We start from the raw sequence: 18,727 nt of genomic DNA on the forward strand, positions 1-18,727 counted from the left end.
TTTACCCACACACACAAAAACACTCACACACACCTGAGGGTCTGTGGCTGATCTCACATTACGTGCTAAGAGATTTTACAATCATTGCGTGTCTTGCTGCTAAAAAAAAAAGCAAAAACGAAATTGGAGACGAGCACTGAAAAGCAACAGTCATAATAACGGCTTCAGCTCACATATAACAAAGAATCCTTACATGTTACAACAACCCACTTGGACTCTGACATGGTTATATAAAGAGGAAAAAGAACAACATTAAATAGTAAAGTGAGTAAAACGCAGTGACTGATATTTTTGACAAATGGTGCAATTATCTAATTATCTGCAGGTGATGTAGATATGCAATAAAAACTTGACAGGAAGGTGAACACTTGCTGATTTTTTTGTTGTTCAACTTTCCAGATATTCACCTCTAAATCCTTGTGTTCTTTCCTCTGAAATTCAACAGTGATCTGGGGAAAGTATGTAAACTCGGCTATCAGATATAAAACTTGTTTCAGACACCCTGATGCATCAGACACTATATCAATACACTACATCAATAGTCATTAAATGTTAAAAGTAACATTACACTTTCAGTAGAATATAACATGAATAAGTTATACCACAACACAAATATTTACATTTATTTACAGACATGCATGCTCTTTTGCTGATGTGAGGTTCAATATTATACATTTAAAAAGATAAAACTACATTTAAAATGTTCAACACTGAAACAGCACAAAAATAAATGCACCTGTTAACATTTTTAGCACAAAATATCTTCCACTGAGCATCCATGAGTGCACATCGAACAATTGCTGGCCTCTGTAAAAACCACAAACTACTGGACTTTTACAAATTGAATGTGAAAAACCTTAAAATACACGTGGACGATGGTGGCAGGTCAAATCAGACTTGATAAAACAACCATCCCCATGTCTGAGTGAGATAGGTATATGGAGTTACTCCATCAATGAATAGTATAGTTACCTCAGCTGTGTCTCCAGTCATGTCACTAGCATAACTGGATGCCTGACAACTTATTAGGATTCTTACAGGCACGGACATTGTCTGGTAACTACCAGTCAAATCACTACAACAGCAGAGCTCCTGGATTAGTGTGAGGCAGACCAGGAAACATCACTTGCAGCTTTGGTCCCCCGTCATGTCTGGCCCACACGTTACATGCAACCCCAGATGTCTGTCCATGGCCTGAGATGCTGCAGGAGTCGAACAGATCCCCCCCCCGTGCATGAGAATGCAGGGACTCTGGAATGTTCTTTCACAGTAGCTACAACAGCACACGTGTCCAAACCTTGTTCTCCTCCTTGCCTCTCCTGGATGACAACAGAAGCACGAAGAATGGGAGGAACAATCGACTAGAAAACCTCTTCCTCTTCAACTTCACGGCCATATTCTGGAAGATGAAGGTGGGATTAATGATTTGGGATTTAGGAATGGCCGACAAAAGAGACGTCCGAGACTCAGGGTGACCTGACATTTGTCCTGTTGTAGTGATCTCTAGATCTACACATTATCGAGGTAGAGGGGAGTATTTATTTATCAAATGATGACGGAATCTGCTATCAGAGATGCCAAAGAACTAAACAATAGTCAAAATACTACAAACTATAAGCCAACAGTCAATATACTATAACATGTACTAAACAGTTCAATACTCCCATATTACCGTTGCCTCCCATAAGCTCCATGGCGCTAACACAGGGCTCCTCTGCCTCGGCCTCCTCGTCCTCCTCAGTGGGCTCCTCATACGCCACGGGGCCACTCTCTATTACTGGAGGAGACGCAGGGACAGGAGCCGGCTCAGGGGTTGCTGGGGGCACGCTCATTGGGTTGGGCACAACCTAAACAGGAAAACACATCCATCAATGAGAGCTGCATTGACTTACAGGTCATGTATGGTGTCATTGGACCACCATTCTTCGAGCCTGTCTTTAATGAACGCTATAGTGAAACGTTCCGGTATTCAGGAACGTCCCCTGAAATCAGTAACGTAATGATGGGTAGCAAGGTAGAGACGTTTAAAAGAAATTAATGGGAAAATTTGATTTCTCTAATTATAGGCTACAGTGCCACCGTGCTTCGGTGTACATTTAGTGTTGACTACTTCTGTGCCATTAAGAAAGAGCTGAGCAAAACAGACAGAGACCAGGCAGAGAGAGAATGAAACAGCGAGAATGAGAAAAGATACAAAAGACAGCTGCAGGGCCGCATATCCCAGCAGGCAACAGTGAGAGGAAGCACCACCTGGGGAAGTGGGAGGCCTAATTAATTATCATGTTGTGGAAAAGTGAAGATGAGGATGGAAGTCTACACGCTAATTATAGCTCAGCCCGGCAGAGATGGCATGAGGGTCCTCTCTGGGCGGTCCCCCTCTGCGGGGGCGGGCCAGAGCAGCAGGCGCTTGCTGAAAGCGGCCATGCTGAGCCCAAGGCCTGTCCCCCAGCCAGCACTTCTGCTGCTTGCGAGGACAGCCCGCGACCAGCCCGCGACCAGCCCGCGACCAGCTTCACCCGAGCCGGGATCGACTGCGCCATCGATCGACTCCAGCAGGGCTGGGGCAGAAGGCATTGGGATTTTATCAGGTTAACATGAAAACATGGTTAGCATGAGTGGCACATTAAAGGGTAAGCAGACTGAAATTAAACTGCAAAACTTCAGAAAATACTGTAATCCTTCTTGTAATGTGATATTATATATTCAAGAGTTCCTTTTTTTTTTTTTTTCTCATGAAGCACTGAAGCTTAGCCGTTGCATTTAAAGGGATTTTTTTCCTGGTTCTCTTTCCTTTCCAGGGATGGAGAGAGTAGTTAGACAGATGCTGTTGATGCTCTGGGGAGGGTGACTCCTCTCTCATTCCCTTACAGAAACATGCAGTTACGTAATACCAATCCACTTATCTGTCTCCCTTCAGCCAATCAGGGCAGCCACTCCGCAGCATCCAGGACGGGACCAGGAGGTTGCCTAGCAACGGCCCAGTTGACCCCCGCCATGCATTTTGTGTGTGCTTTCTCTACCTCCTTTGCACCCATCTCTCTCCCTCTATCCCACAATCACTCTCTCCCTCTCTCTCTTTCCGTCTCTCCCTAACTCTCTCTTTCCCTCCCACTCTCGCTCATGGCATGACATAAGACCCAGTAAAGGACTAATCGGAGCATCACCATATGAGCATGTCACTAAAAGCCCCAGAGCAAAACACTAATCCATCAAAACTATGACAGGAAATATTGACTTTAGACTAAATATGAATCCCACATAACCATAAATAACCACAGGCAGGGTCACTGCTACGGCCCTTTATGATGGCTCATCTGATTACTTAGTGTTAGTGCAGTAACTCGAGAATAAAGGTTATGTTAGGACAATTTCCTTTAACCACAGACAAGATGAGAGGATTTTAGACACACTAACGCACAGAGCACAAACTGCTCTAAATTTATGCCATTGCTAATCTGATGAGAACCTGTTAGGAAATAACATACATACAGGAACACTGATGATCTGATTTTTATGTCTAGGCTAGGTTTAATATTAAAATGCCTTACACTGCAGAAATATGTCTCGGAAGCATCACTTTGCTCACCTGGGCAACCGCTTTCTTCTTCTTGGGACTCGATGATATCAGGGGGCGGAGCCTGGAAAAGTGCCAAGAGGGAGTTATTGTTCAGATTTTTATTAAAGTACCATCAGCTACGGAGGGAAACTCTGAAATCTACTCTGGTGTTTTCCAGCAGGTGTTTCCACTGTACTCTCTGTCACAGATAACAGTGTGAACCCTTTCAACTTTCAGATGTGCACACATTCACAGAGAGATAATGCTATCGCTATGGCTCTGAACCTTCCCCCAGAAGCGCATAATGCGGGCGGAAAAATATTGAAATGTCATCTCCCCTCTGCACAGAGAACGTCCAGAGCTGCGGTGGATTGCGAGCCTCGTGACCGGTCCTCTTAAAAGCTGAGCTGAGCAGCCCCTTTGATCCCTGGACTCTTCCCAAACAGACGCTTATTTAAGCAACGCTAAGGCACTTTGCTTAGCCTGAGGCCCATGCCACTGGGCATCAAAGGACGGCGCCACCCTGACGAAACGTCCGGCTTCCATCTACCAACAATCGGATTTGGACGTCCAACACCCACCCCACACTGTTTAACACTAATATCAAAAGAGAGTAGTATGAAAAGTTAATTAGTCTTGAGGGGGAAGGGAAGCAAGAAATGACAGATCGTTCTAGAGAGAATGACCTTGATGTGAGCTCGTGCTGGGTTCTGTGTGCACGAAGCAGTGTTGGGGAGAGGCACTGGAGAGACTCTGCTATTTATGGTCCTTCTGAACCAGTCTGAATGCTGGTGCTTCCAGCTAAACACTGAAGGATATTCGGAGTTCTAAAATGTATTAAACCTAGTGTAGAAATAGAGTGAAAATAGTGGAGTGTGCAATCTTGAATGTTGTAAAGCAGTGAACTGAAGCAGTAACCATAGGATGTACTGTCCCAGGAACAAGTAAACAGTGCAAAAGAAAACCCTTCAATGTAAAATCCACTACTCTGTGTCACCCAGTGGAGGATGGTCTCGCTTTTGAGTCCAAGTCCTCTCAAGGCTCCTTGCTCGTGGCATCTTGGGGAGTTTCTCTCTCTACTGTTGTCTTTGGCTGGCTCATTACAGATCTAGACTGAGATCTTGCAAGGCTGCTTTGTAAGCACTATATGAATGAAATATAATTAAATTGAACTGGTGGGGGGGGGGGGGTGTTGCAAAAGAAATAATCAAACAAAAGTAAAAGAAAAGTATACTATAATACAGTATTGCTCCTGGACAGATTTCTCATAGTCTTTAAATACAGTTTATGCATGAACCTTCACTGTCAAGAAATATACACCGACGCAATCTAGCCTACACACGGTCACACACTCTCTGTCTTTCTGCCTTTCCCGCACATGCGCCTGAACGGCACAGCCACAGTGCCAGTGAAACAGGCTGGGAAACGACTGGGCCCCCCTGCTGAGCTCTCCCTGAGGGCCCGGCAGAAGTGCCTTCCTGGACGACAAGCGAAAGTGGCGCTAACTAATCGTCTTAAGAAGGAGGAGTAGGAAGACGAGGACGAAGGCTCCCGGCAAACAGAGCGGCCGGTGCTTTGCTCTGCCTTGTTAAGGAATCGGCGGCCGTCTGGCAGGCGCGGGGCGAGCGGGGAGCTCTGCCCTTCGTCTGGGCCCTCGCCGCTGCAGCTGTGGCTACTCTGGCTTGGCCCCACACCGCAACACCAGCGCTGGGATCACCCGAGAAATTACTGCGCAACGCAATCCCTTCCGAGGTCCCTCGCTGCGCAGGGAGCATCGCAGAGTCCTGGATACGCCGGCTGGCCGCGACTAATGCGCCACAGCAGGCAAATGGCCTCCGGGCACAATGGGGAGAAGTGTACATATATATGTGAGTGTGTATCGACTAGCTGGGCTGGGTAGCAGCAAGGGACGTAAATAATCTCTCACCGCTGGGCTCATGAGGTAGGCCAAGAGCAAGTAAACGGGATAGACACGCAAAAAGCACCGGGCATTGCACAGGGTCTGAAAGGCTAAGCGATTGCTTTCAATTATTTTTCTTGTGACCTTCCATTCCATAGCACTGGGCGGTAAAGGGGAATCAATAGCAATTCGTCTGAGCCCAGAGAGTCATAATGGGACCTGAAAAAGCCTGAGATACAGTAAGAGCATCTGCCAATGCAATCAAACGCTGATTACTGTAATTTATCTCGATTTCAAATTCAATTCTCCAAATGCATCTACAGCTTCTCAGAATAACCTGTGATGCAGGCACACAGATATCTTGCACAAGCTAATTCTTTTTTTTTTTTACTGAAAACTGAAAAACTGAACTGAAACAAGAATCCCATTTGAAGAAGTATGTATATCTTTCTCAAACCAGACAAACACAACACACACACGCACACGTGCGTGCACACACACTTGACTTGTCGCACCTCCTACTCTTTTGGTCAATCAATCTGCCGCACGATGTACAGAACGTATATGGCACATTGTGAAAGTGCCAGTAACGCTAAGGCAGTCTGGATGGGCTAAATCGGGTTGAATTAAGAGCAGAAATGCACTGCATGGATGGGAAGCTTGGTCAAAACAACCCATTATCCTACTAGTGTTCTTTTTATGTGCTTAATAGGGGACATCTGTAGCAGCGATGTGCTTGTTCTGGAACCATCCAGCCACCAAGACGCTGAGAGAATGACAGAGTGGTGGGTTAGTTGTATTTAGACGGCATCTTGAGGCTGCTGACCTCTAAGCCTCTACTCCCCCTTTTGTTGTTGTTTCTCCCTGCTGGAGGGGCTTGGCTGGGGCAGACCACATCCCCATGTGGGCGACCACATGTCCCCTGGGTTTGGGAAGGAAGGTGCCTGACGCCAGGCAGCACAGTTTAATAATGTGTAGGTATTTGGGGTTGGGGAATATCTTCACAAGTGTTTGGGGAGGGGCCGGGGTGCCATTCTGGCTTTGCTGATGCAGTAACAGCATTTGAGTGAGGTGTGAATGATAGTGGAGTGTGAAGAACACCTTGGCAAAGCACACAGCTAGTAAAAGCAGTGGTGTGAAGTGCACCATAGTCATATTAATTCCAAAAGCCCTTCAACTAAACACACTATAACAAATCCAAACAAAGACCAAATCACGCTTTGTTCGTGTACGCTGTAATACATTCATCAGTTTTGCAATTTGCAAATAAATACTGATTTTACTTCAAAAGAGTGTCTCTATGGAAAACGGGATTAAATCAAATGTATACATAAAATACTACAGTAGTCCAGTGGATTATCTTTGCTCATTAAAATAGGTTCAGTAGGAGGTACATACGGATCAGCTAAACGCTGCGTGTTATCTCGTGTAAGGCCAGGGATCACAGCTTTAGTGGGCCTTAAAACATCAAGCAGCATCTGGCCTGCTGCCCCCTTATCACTTAAACAGTGGGAGGTCACTAGAGGCCAGTAGAAAGCAGCTCACTATATGAAACGACTTTTGGACACATTATGAATTTCAGCTTCTCGCAGCAGCTCCGACTGTGGGGAGGCTACAAAACAAATGTGAAGAATCACAGAATAAAATAACAAAATAAATTCCAGACATGAAAACACAGGGTACACAACCACAATGTCTTCGCCGATGGCAAATGAACAGTGAACAGATGGAAAGCTTGTAAGATCTTGCGAGGGGGGGGGGGGGGGGGGGGGAATGGTACATTTTGGGTGTCCGTCCCATGACCTCTCAGTGGGGTGAGTGACAGAGCATCCACAGAGAGTGTAACACCGTCAGGGCTCATTGGGCCAAGCTGGTGAGGAGGCGTCACCCTAATGCCAGGCATCACGCCCCCCGGCTGCCTGCTCCCGCCCCAGGACAGATGGTGGATGAGCTGGCTAATGGAGCGAATTCACGCAAGACAAATTTGCCCACTTAACAATCAATCCCCACACCTTCCAGTCATCAATAATTTCCTGGAATCACCCAGTGACTCTAGCAGTCAAGCTCGATTATTAAAAATGTGCTTTAGCTTCCCAAAGACACACAACACAAAGCACAAAAATGAACACACTTACATATTATATAGTGGTCTAGTCACTTGCATACATTTCCACTCACCAACAGTCTTACAAATTATAGAGTTGCAGCCCATAGGGAACTTAGTAGGCTATTAGTAGAATCATACACTATACAGACAGCAAAACATTCACGCCACACAACAAAGAAATCCTAAACGGGGTTCACTGTAAATTAAACAATAGCTTCCTTCTCCTCCCGCTATGTCAGTCTCATAAGTGTCACAATGAACACAAAGTAGACATTAGTATTTGAGTCACTTTGCCAACAATGGTAACATGCAAGCTACAACACGGTTATCATGGAGAGGATTTAAGATAGGAAATCAAACACTTCCCCTCATTGTAGACATGTTCTGGTGGGTTCCGTAGCTAGGCAACGCTTTTAAATGGCTCTCGGCATGATCTCATAAAGACTGGCCCAGGCACAGTGGTAAGACTGCACACTGTACCCCAGCCAGGCCTGGCTGCCAGTCAGTCAATAATGCACATCAATGAAACCTGACAGGGGGAAGTAATATTTCTGTTGGGCCAATACTGCGTGGCAGCTGGGTTTGGGTAAATACAGGATGGGGTGAAAGGGAGTGAAGATTGAAGTAAAGAGAATTAAAATAGCTAACAGTGACACCGCCCAGCTGTGATCCATAATCACCAAGTGGGTTAGCACTTAAGGAAGGCTAGGGGACCTTTCTGAGAGGTAAGGCCATCCAACACATGCTTTAACAAAACAATGGACTGGGACAACACTCTACCTGTTTAAGCACACCACTGTAATGTCCTGTACGTTGAATCAATTTAGGCTACATGAAGCAATACCTGGTATTTTAATTCAGTCACTGAGTATTTCTGAAGGACCAAATTTAGTCACTATATTAGAAACATTTACCTGCTATATATATTAACCAGACACTTTATTTGGTGCGCATATCTTATGTATATCTCATATAAGTGTGTAATCTTGTCTGTTAGCATACATGATTAATCAGAAATGAATTAATCAGATGAATGAATCATTCATCTACTGTGTTCATCAGTGGTCAGTGGTTTCTGCTCACAGTAGGACTACCAGACATTAGGGTGGTGGACTTCTCTCAGCCTGAACTCCACCTGTACAAGTATCGGGTGCACCTATAGGCTGAGTGTTTCTAATAAGGGGTCTGGTGGGTATCATTTGCAGGCAGCCAGAAAGAGGAAGAACTGAGCAGAGGGAAGGTGCACTGTTTACACACTGCAGGAAGACTCTTTCAGATAAGCAGATCAACCGGATATAATGGGATCCCAGCAAGCGCCTCCTCAGGAGCCAACTTTATGTGATTTAAAAAAGAAAACAAGGCCGCTCCACCACAGTCCCTAAATACTGTCCTTCCTACAGTCACGGTCTGATGGCTAAACGAAACACAATTACAGTCAATCGTGACGGAGTGGAGGCCGTGCTATAAAGCAGTCAGACTCAGCTTGTGAGACACTCTTCAGCTACGAGACCGCCGACGTGAGCGAACATGACGCAACACACACCGAGAAGAAGAAGGAAGGTTAAAGCGGCCGCTGACCTCTCCGACACACGCGACGGAGGAGACCCACTTGCGCGGCAGCCTCCTCCTGGAGGACAAAGCCATTAGGCATTCGGCTCTCGGCCACAGCTCCAGCGCGATGGAGGAGATACTGAGGGGAGGAGTGCAAGCTGACCCAAGAGCAGGCACACATTAAGGGCTCAGTGGGTTCCACACCACCTGGTGACAAGACGTCTTATCACACTTCCCACAGACCACTGAGGAAGCCCCCCCAGGGCCTGGACTGGAGGGGAAGGAATGGCGAGAAAGATTCAGGGCAGAGAAGAAAAAAAGTGATTATCCCCCTGCTATCTCCACCTCGAACGGTGCAGCAGGAAGGGCAGAGAGTTGGGTGGGACTATGCTCGGCTCCTGGTTCTCTGCACTTCATTTCACTTCACCCCGGAATTCCGTTTGCTTATGATGCGTCAACCATGCTGCAGGACAGCCACTGACACAAAGAAGGGAGATCAGAACAACGGAACAACGGCTTGGTGCTACACAAACACGCGCAAGCCGACGCTATGCTTGTACTTCGCAACTTAATCACTCACACGCTCATAAGCATATACCGCAGAGGCTGCTAAAACCATGCTGCCTCCATGCGAACAAAACAGTGTGTGGGAGTGAGAACGCCCTGAACGGACCGCTTGTGAAGACTCTGACATGCTGCAGGGCAACTGCAAAGGAAGTACCAATTTTCTCCTCATGAGTGGCTGTGTAGCTTGGTAACAGTTCTCACTGTCGCCGCGATGCCCATTCTTGTATCCGGCCAGGACGGCAGTGGGATCACGACCCAGAGGGTAGGAGAGCAGAGAGGATCTGTCGCGCCGCCTCCGCCGACGCTCACGTCAGCGTGCTTACAACTGCTCGACACCGCAAGGAGACATAAGCCCCCATTAGTGAAGCAGGACTGGTGGAGCTCAGCGGAGAAGAGCAACGAAGAGGTGGAGAGGGCCCCTGCTGACACAGCTTGTGATGTGCCATGTGACTGAGTCAACCTCCCACAGCACCCAAAGAGCAGATGGAAATGGAAGGCAAGACAGCGCACAGCTTTCAAGATGGCCTTCCCACACCATGGAACTAGCGCTATGGCATCTGCCTCACCCAGTGCGCAACAGTGCCAGTAAACCTCTGCTGAGAAGATGCGAAAGCGCCTGCTCACGCAGACCTTACTAATGAATTACACATTACTGTAGTTGTAATGTAGTTTTTATTTACAGTGCAATACTTGGTATTAGAATACCCAAAATAATGTTAATGTTGACGAAAGCTTGACATGAAAGCCAACATGACTAGTAAATAAGCTATCCAGCATGCACAGTTAGCAAAGTTACCATTTTTGGGTACATTCCTGTTAAATTAAATCACAGAATTATAATGATATATTTGGACATGGAAAATCTGTCCACGGTGTTTACTGTACTATTTGAAGTATTTAATTGATTACGTTTTGTAGTTAGGTGAGCACTGTACAAGCAGTCTTGCTGGCATTACTAAACAAATGTAAAGGGTGGTGAAGCAGCTCCTATGCTGCTAGGGGCTGTTACTTGCACAAGGGTTGTTGATTATCCTAGGTGACAAAAAAAAGGGAAAAAAGCCAAAAACAAAACAAAAAAGCAAAAAACAAAGCCCTAATCTACAATCTCAATTCTCCTGAGAAAACAACTGACCAACAGCAGCATCCAGCTGTTTCGTCTCTACACGGGATGTGGTTCACATCAGCAGGAAGTGGCTCCCCAACTCTTACCACTGTGCATCCTCCAGACTAGCAGACCACAGCCCACTGATAAATCACATCCTTAAACAATGGAAGCTTCCAGTTGCCAGAGCTGATCTGAAGTCCTTTTACTCAGTGTGGGTCAAAGGCTAGGCGTGAGATGACCCAGGGAATATGCCTCGACTAGCGGTCATGACCACAGAATTGGTTTATTTGGTTAAAAGGAGTGGTAGGGATAATTAAAATGCTAGACTGAGAGCAAGCTGTGGAAGATTCCCGGGATCCCTTTGTTCTTTATAGGTCTCACTTCTTTGTAACCCACGCTAATCTGGACCAACCAGTTCCAAAAGGTTTTTCCTGCATATCATCCCTTTCATTCCCGCAAGCATGGCCACAGGGGCTTTGTGGAGACTAAGGCCAAGCTTTCGGAGACATAATCTGTCACAGCCCCAATGTTCATTAGAGACCACACTGGCTTTCGCTCAACGTGCCCAGGCTGCGGTGAAACCTAGCAGTTAATACTAATTTGGTTACTAGGGCAGTGGTTGCAGGATTCGGTGATATGTAGCTCCAATGACAGCAACCATGTGGCACGCTTCATTGCTGGGTGCTTTGGCTTCCTGCAAATGACAGTGCCAGTTACTAAGTCTGGGCCCTCCTTGCCTGAAAGTGCTGTATGGAATCCACTGCTGTGGGAGACGACTAGCCAAACCCACAATGCTGGACGAGCTATGCTTGACGAACTGCTGTAGCTGAGAGGACTGCTGTAATTGGGTGGAAACAATGACATTAACTGTGGGAAACTGTGCATTTCCAGTGGGAACTGGTGACCTTAGCAACTGTCTGTGAAATGTATCATGCAGCTTTCCACTTTGGTTATTTGTGGCTACATCTGGCATCGTGATGTACTGCAAATCTTTCTCATTTCAAACTGTTGAATTACACACACACACACACACACACACACACACTCCATCTCTTATCCTCACTTGCCGACACTAAGCTAACATTTACAAGTCAGGATGTCTATAGGCAAAAAAACTGTTACTCCTTCCTCCCAACTCCTCAGCGCTCCACGTTATATCTGAACATTTCAGATGTGGTTCCAAAGCAGGAGGAGGTATTATAAAATGAGGATCAGACAAGGATTGAGTATGAAGGTGGAGGCGCGTCTGGCCCGGCTGTCACTCTCTCTGAGGTATGCAGATAGGGGCTCTGCTCGCAGCCTGTCCTGCCACACCAAGACTGGATTTGCACTTCAAAGGCTCAACTCTATAAGTACCAAAGACGGCAAACCTTTAAGAAGGTACAGATGGGAGGGAGGAGGAATACGTAAAAAGAGACCAAAAGACAAGGAACCGCAGGGCAATCATTCCTTAGGCTCTTTGGGACGGTGCCGTTCCCTCTCTGCTAGCACGGAGGTTGTGCGGGATTGCCTGCTTTGGCAGCTGGTGTAGGAGGCTGGCAGTGTGCGTTTGCGTGTGTGTGGGTGATGAGCAGGGGAGTCAAGGCACTGTGTCTGCTTGCCTGGGTACCAGAGGGGGTGTGGGGTCACGGAGTTAGCGGGGTCTCTGAAGGCCACTGTGCAAGATACACAGATGAACAGCTGGGTCTGCAGAGTGGGTAGACAAGTACACCTGCACAAGCTTAAGAAATATGCAACATTAGCCTAAGTTCATACAGAGTGTACGTGTTAAATATCATGAAAAGATATGACATTTGAGCGTGAGGACGGAGCAGCACACCTTCAAAGCATCCAAGGCTTCTTTTTGTTTTCCACAGATTACTTAATTCTTAATAAATAAATAAATAAATAAATAAATAAATAAAGCAGTTAAAATTGTAAATAAAAAAAAAATGTAAAAGATTTTTTTGTTTATGAAAAACAGAGACCTACAAAAAGTGTGAAGTAGTTCGTAGTTGCAGCAAAGCTTGATCAGCAACAGGAATTAAAGCACCAAGGCCAACCTCCCCTCCCATGACAGCTCATTAGACATCTCCCCACGGTCCTGCAGGAGGGAGAGGAAAAGTTTGCTCCCAGCCGGAGCTCTAACTAAATTTGAGTTTATTGTCAAATTTGTTCCACAGGGCCAACAAACTATGGCGATTTAATCTTTTAACAAGCCTTAGCCAACCAGTGCTAGGGGGCTGCAGCCTTTCGACAGTCAGATAAATAAGAAAACATAATACGTTAAATAATTATTTAAATGACCTCAGTGCAAAAATCTTTTTAAAGCAATAAAATGAGTTTATATTCATTACATCACACGCATCATATGGCAGTTTAAAAGCAAAAAAATCGTTGCTCGTCTTCCCTTCAAAACATGAAGGCTTCACTAGAACTCAGATGTCAGACTCACATGCATCTCAACATGCAATATGATTTTATTAATTATCATTAATGAAACGAACCGAGCATGAGAACTCACACAATGGGAGCCCATCCCTCACTAAGCCAGGAGACAAAGTCATGATCTTGTGCTCCGTCTGGCGCCGATTCATTACTTCCCTCACCGGGGCTTTAGGAGTGGAGGACTATTAATTGGGAAAGGGGCAGAGCTCCGAGAAAGCACCACAGGGTGCCATGCAACGGCAAACAGAAAACCCTGGCACAGAATTGATGACAAGCCTTTCTCCTGGTGGAAGCGACTCTGAAGGTCAGCCAAACGAACAGAGGAGAGACAAAATCTTATAGGAGGAGGGAAAAAACACAGTCCTTTGAGGGCAGGGAACAGCCTTTTGATCTTGTCTTTTGTAAGAGGTACAAAAGAAGTATTTTACCGCTTGGGACAAAGCCCTGTTACTATAGAAAGGCAGCGTCTGTAGAGTTTGAGGACAAAGTGTAGAAAGGAAGGAAAAGCTACAGCAAGGTGCTAGCGAGGGGCCTTCCCTGCACGCGAACCCGCTGCTCCGTAAAAAACCCATCCGTTCAGAAGGAACAGTCTGCTAATTCTCACCTCTTCCCCATCAGGCTGGCGGGCTTGGCAAGGCCAAGGTTGCCTTTGTTGGGCTGCTTCTTGCGGCGGGCGAGCCTCTTGCGCCCAGGGCCAGGGACGGGCGTCTCCTCGGCCTGATGGGCCGGACTGCCCCCGCTGCCTTTGCTGTTGAGGTCTCGCAGCACATCGTAATTGATTTTACTGGAAATCTTCTTCTGCTCCAGCATCTTCTCGATGGCCTCCCCTGCAGTGCTGGCTCGAATGGGCTCCCGCCTCTTGGACGGCTTCTTGGGCTGCGAAACCACAGGATTAGACAGGCTAGAGGCTTAGCCTGGGAGAAGAGGACTCTGCACTGGCAAACAACTAAAGAGTCAGTACTTAAACAGTTACTCTACATTTAATGATATTTTCCCTCTTTGGCCTTCCACTAAATGATGCAAATCTGAAACCTGTCAAGAAGACGATGATAATAGCACCCTACTAGTTTCCTGTAAAACGGATTCAAACCCTGTGATCACAGGTGAGCCGCTCATGTTCGTTATAGGCTGGAACAGAACCAATCTCTGCACCACTACCGTACCTACTGATGGGATCAGGCAGCGGGCTGGCTAATGGCACCTGGGTGGGAGGAGCGATGCAGATGTCATGGCAGACAGGTTAAGCCCAGGTGGCATAGGGAGGCCGGGGTGGACCAGAAGGGCAGGCAGCCCCTCTCGAATGGCCAGCTGTGGTGTGTCTGAGCACCCCAGCGCAGTAGAGGAGCAGAGGTCAGCGCCCTTGCTCACCAGTGTCACACACACACACACACACACACACACACACACACACACACATACACACACACACACACACACACACACACACACACACACACACACACACACACTCATACTCACCTTCTCCTTATAGATGCCCTGCTCTTTCTCCTTAGCTATTCTTTCCTCTTTTTCTAAAAAATAAAAAAAAATAAAGATCAGAGTGAGTTGGATTCAGTGCAGTTGAGGCAAAGCTAAGAAACAAATTAAATAAATCTCTTAAATTGTCCAGAAACTTATGATTAGCAGTTTGAGGTATGGGAGCCTTTCTCGGAAAGCGATTGAGTGTGTAAAACAGACCTCTCTGTTGTCTCTTACCTTTCTGCTCCCTCAGATACTCCTCATTCTGCTTCATCCACAGCTCTGTCTTAGCCTGCACCTCCTTCTCATTCAGAATGTACTGCACAGAGGAGAGCATAGGGCGAATACTACACAGCTAGACTACTATATGTCCACGTGCGTTCTGTTGTGAGATAACGTAATACGGAGGTGGGCACATAATTGTTGGTGTCTGAAGTAAATTTACAATCGGATGAATGAAGGGACTTCACTATCTAACAGTTCTCCAACTTCATGGTCCTTGCATGTTTCTGCATTAGTGTGGTGCATGGATATATTCATACACAGTAAATGTAAAAATGTAAGACTTGCGGTTCTTTTTTTACAAGATGATTTCAAACTATAGATTTACTTTTTCAGCATTTGACAGATGCCCTCATTCGAAGTGACTTGCGTGCATTTATCAGTATAAATGTGCTCCCTGGGAATCAAACGTATGGCAGACCAACATTGCTAGCACACCATTTCACCTGCTCTACTGTGCATATCCACTCTACATATGGTCTACATATCCACTAGAGCAACCTACAGTTCACCTAGACAAAGCAGATACGGCCATTTCATGTAGACATCCACATTATACAAACTAGCTAGGCTGGAAACTAGCTAGGTGTTCATAGTGTGTGTGGTTTTCTGACTATGGTTGATAATATAATCAGCATAAAAAGACAAGCACAAACACTTTTCTCGGTACTAGTGCCAAGACGGTTAATGAAGTTCCCCCTGGCACAGCCAAGTTCCCCTCTTCCTTCCAACACAGACTGGAGACCCGCCTCTTCAAGAAACAAAATTAGCACCAATTCTGCACTTAATGGAAAAACTGCACTTAAAATCTCTGGGGCCCTCATTTACTAATGTACCAAATATAAAGTGCTAATATGCGTGGGCTAACTAATAAACTGCACATGTAGTCAGTTGGCTTTGCAGTTAGTGACAGAGATAACTTGCATGAAAGATATAATGTGCAAAGAAGGCATTTAATCGGGGCTTATGTGTGCATTAAATGCCCTCGATAGCCATAATGAGTTTAGATCTCAAAGAGATCTCCTGGAAACAAATTGAAACTTAAATTAAATTTAAGACTGCAGAATTGGGTGTGATAATTGAGATGTGCAAACCTTTCTCTCCATTCGCAAACTACTTTGTGGCTTGATAAACTACCTTGCAGGAAATAAATTAACCTATTTGTAAGAACACCACCCTGTATTTTTCACCCTTAGATAGGAACAACCCAAACTGTACATTTGTCAGGGCAAACCCGCAAAACAGACAAAACCTGCTATTTTGGTCATTTGAAAGGTGCAACTCTCTATAGATCCTGTTGGTAGATCGGCTTGCACACAATTTTCTTTCTGCAGGATATATCAAGTTTGCACATTTATCTTTAGTAAATCAGGGCCTGTGGATTTGTGCGTCTGTCTGGCTCCTGGGCCTGATGAGTGTTTATCATGATGATGTTTATATAAGTGTAAAGAGGATATGTCTTCCAAAGGAGAGCAAAGCATGCAAGTTGCTTTAGAAAAGAACATCTGCTAAATGCTGTAAACGTAAAAATAAATCATTTTAAAACTGAGTTACAAAAAATGCCTGACTAAAATGGATGGGGAAACTCTCTTACAGCACCTGAGATGAAGATTTACCTTTTTTATGCAAGATCAAGAAAGAAAGAAAAAAACCAAAAAAAACAAACAAAAAAAACATATAAACATCAAAACAAAAATTGCAAACCTTTTCGATCTCGTCCTCATCGATGCCTTCCAGATCAAGCTCACCACTTTCGGATTTGTTGTCTGTGGACACAGAGAAAGGCACAGCACACAAATGAATAGGCTGAAGAAACATCAAGGCTAGCTTCACTCCTCTGAAACAGGTTCCGACTTCTCCCCGTCAATGAGCACCAGTTCACAGTGGGCAGACAACACATGAAATTTACATGGAAGCAGGCAGAGGCTGATGATCTGGCTTTGTTGGCCAGCATTCTCAGACACCTAGCGGATGCCCGGGGGGGGGGGGCGTGTTTCGGTGATTAGCGCCCCGCCACATCAGCAGGCAGGACTTTCAGCCCAGCATCTCATTTTTAAATGAAACACAGCATAACGTCTCGGCTTGACTGGAGGCCACAGAGATTCCGCCAAAACAGAAGCAGCCCACAACTCCGGCTCTAATTGGAATTCCATTTCAGCAAGGAACAGCACTACTGTGGAGTTCTGTCAATAACAAATGTCCCAGTAATCTCTTTGTTGTGTAATTGCCAGTAATAGGCTTAGCTGCGATGTGAAAGGATTTGGCGTATTCCAGAAAATACTTTCCAAAATTGTCTTTAAAGACTTTATTCGAGTTTGAGCTCTATTTAATATGTATGCACACATTGCATATTTAGGCAAATTGCAAAAGGATGTCTGTACTGTGTGAATAGTATGATTTGCTGGACCAGAGATTCATAGGAATATGTTTGAGTGTCATATAAACATAATTATCATGTGTTGGGATGAATATATTAATTTCAGTCAGACCAGGGTGAGGAAAAAACTGTAAATAGAAATCATAACACACAGACATACATCTAAACAGACAAGAACTGGCCCGGAGAGCTAAAGCTTTCGGAATATGACACGAACACTCAAAATTACACACCTTCAAAGTATATCAGTGCCTTTACAAATACTGTAAATATCACCGAAACAAATGATGAACTTCTATGCAATAATTTTACCATATGTCAGGATAAATATTTAAGCCATTGTAAGCATTCCTAAATTAGCTCTTATTGAAAGGAGACTATACACCATGACTGACTCGTTAACCTTGTAGTGATTAAAAATAGGACCTAAAAATCACTGACAAAGCCACAGTAAAGTACGGCATTGCACCTTCAGCTGCATGCGTTCTAGCTGAGAGCCTGATTATTGCGACTTCAAAAGCTCAGTCTTTCGCTAAATAAAAAGCCTCCTTCCCTGATAATTAAGAGCAGAGAGCGCAGCGCTGAAGGGAGCGCTGAGGGGGCCGGACTGTGATATTGCTGTGAATTAGGCGCGCCTCCGCAGATCAGGACCTCCGCAGATGTTCATTAGCCAAAACTGAGCCATGCCTCCTCCATGGCCAACACTCCCCCTGCACATGCACACACATTCAGACACACACGCAGTCACGCACACAGTCACGCAGACACATGCATACACTCACATGTTCACACAATCACATGCATGCACGCACACACGCATGCTCCAATGTGCATGCTTCACATGAGGACATACCCCGACGCTCCAGGGCTCAGGAAAACAAGAGAAAGCGGAGCTGAAAGGGAATGGTGGGGAATGAGCAGCAGGAGCAAGCGGATCAGGAGGGGAGCTGATTTCAGACACAAGGCGAAGAGAGAAACTGGGTCACAATCTGCCAGCCCTCTCAGAGGGGTGCCTGGGACACTTCTGATTCGGAGCGCGTTAGCAGAGAGGCTGCGATCACAAAAGATAAAGGATGCCAAGAGCCTGAAACTGTTCAATGACAACAGTAACCTACAGCATGCAAGAAAACTGAAAATGGGTCTGAAACTGTCGAAGTTGGAGCTTGCCTTCTAGAATCCCGCACTGCCAGCTGAAACTCTTGCTCACGTGCAGTGCAGCTGAAGCCATCCCTCAGTGCAGGTCCGTTTGACATCATGATAACTGTCCGCTTTCCCAATCATGCAGCATGATGAGCAGTTACCAATGCCTAGAATTCACAGTAAAATGAACACAAGCGAATCTACGGCTATTGCTTGGCTCTGCGGCTTCACCTGAT

The 18,727-nt window shown here is 45.7% G+C and overlaps 1 protein-coding gene across 4 annotated transcripts in view; it reads right to left on the reverse strand.

Annotated features, from left to right (window-relative positions):
* Nucleotides 1-596: 596 nt before the first annotated feature.
* brf1b (BRF1 RNA polymerase III transcription initiation factor subunit b) overlaps nucleotides 597-18,727 on the reverse strand; it is a 42,591-nt gene continuing 24,460 nt past the window's right edge. For 3 of the 4 annotated variants that reach the window (XM_035524414.1, XM_035524415.1, XM_035524416.1), the window contains 7 exons: nucleotides 16,679-16,740; nucleotides 14,930-15,011; nucleotides 14,693-14,745; nucleotides 13,818-14,089; nucleotides 3,587-3,638; nucleotides 1,673-1,847; nucleotides 597-1,399 (listed from right to left, as the gene is read on the reverse strand). In XM_035524414.1, the coding sequence (XP_035380307.1) occupies nucleotides 1,362-1,399; nucleotides 1,673-1,847; nucleotides 3,587-3,638; nucleotides 13,818-14,089; nucleotides 14,693-14,745; nucleotides 14,930-15,011; nucleotides 16,679-16,740 (734 nt within the window). In that variant the 3' untranslated portion in view covers nucleotides 597-1,361. The remainder of the gene's footprint in view (nucleotides 1,400-1,672; nucleotides 1,848-3,586; nucleotides 3,639-13,817; nucleotides 14,090-14,692; nucleotides 14,746-14,929; nucleotides 15,012-16,678; nucleotides 16,741-18,727) is intronic. The other variant, XR_004775810.1, reaches the window with a different exon arrangement.

Source organism: Electrophorus electricus, chromosome 3 (assembly GCF_013358815.1).
Source record: "Electrophorus electricus isolate fEleEle1 chromosome 3, fEleEle1.pri, whole genome shotgun sequence".
NCBI classification, from domain to species: domain Eukaryota; kingdom Metazoa; phylum Chordata; class Actinopteri; order Gymnotiformes; family Gymnotidae; genus Electrophorus; species Electrophorus electricus.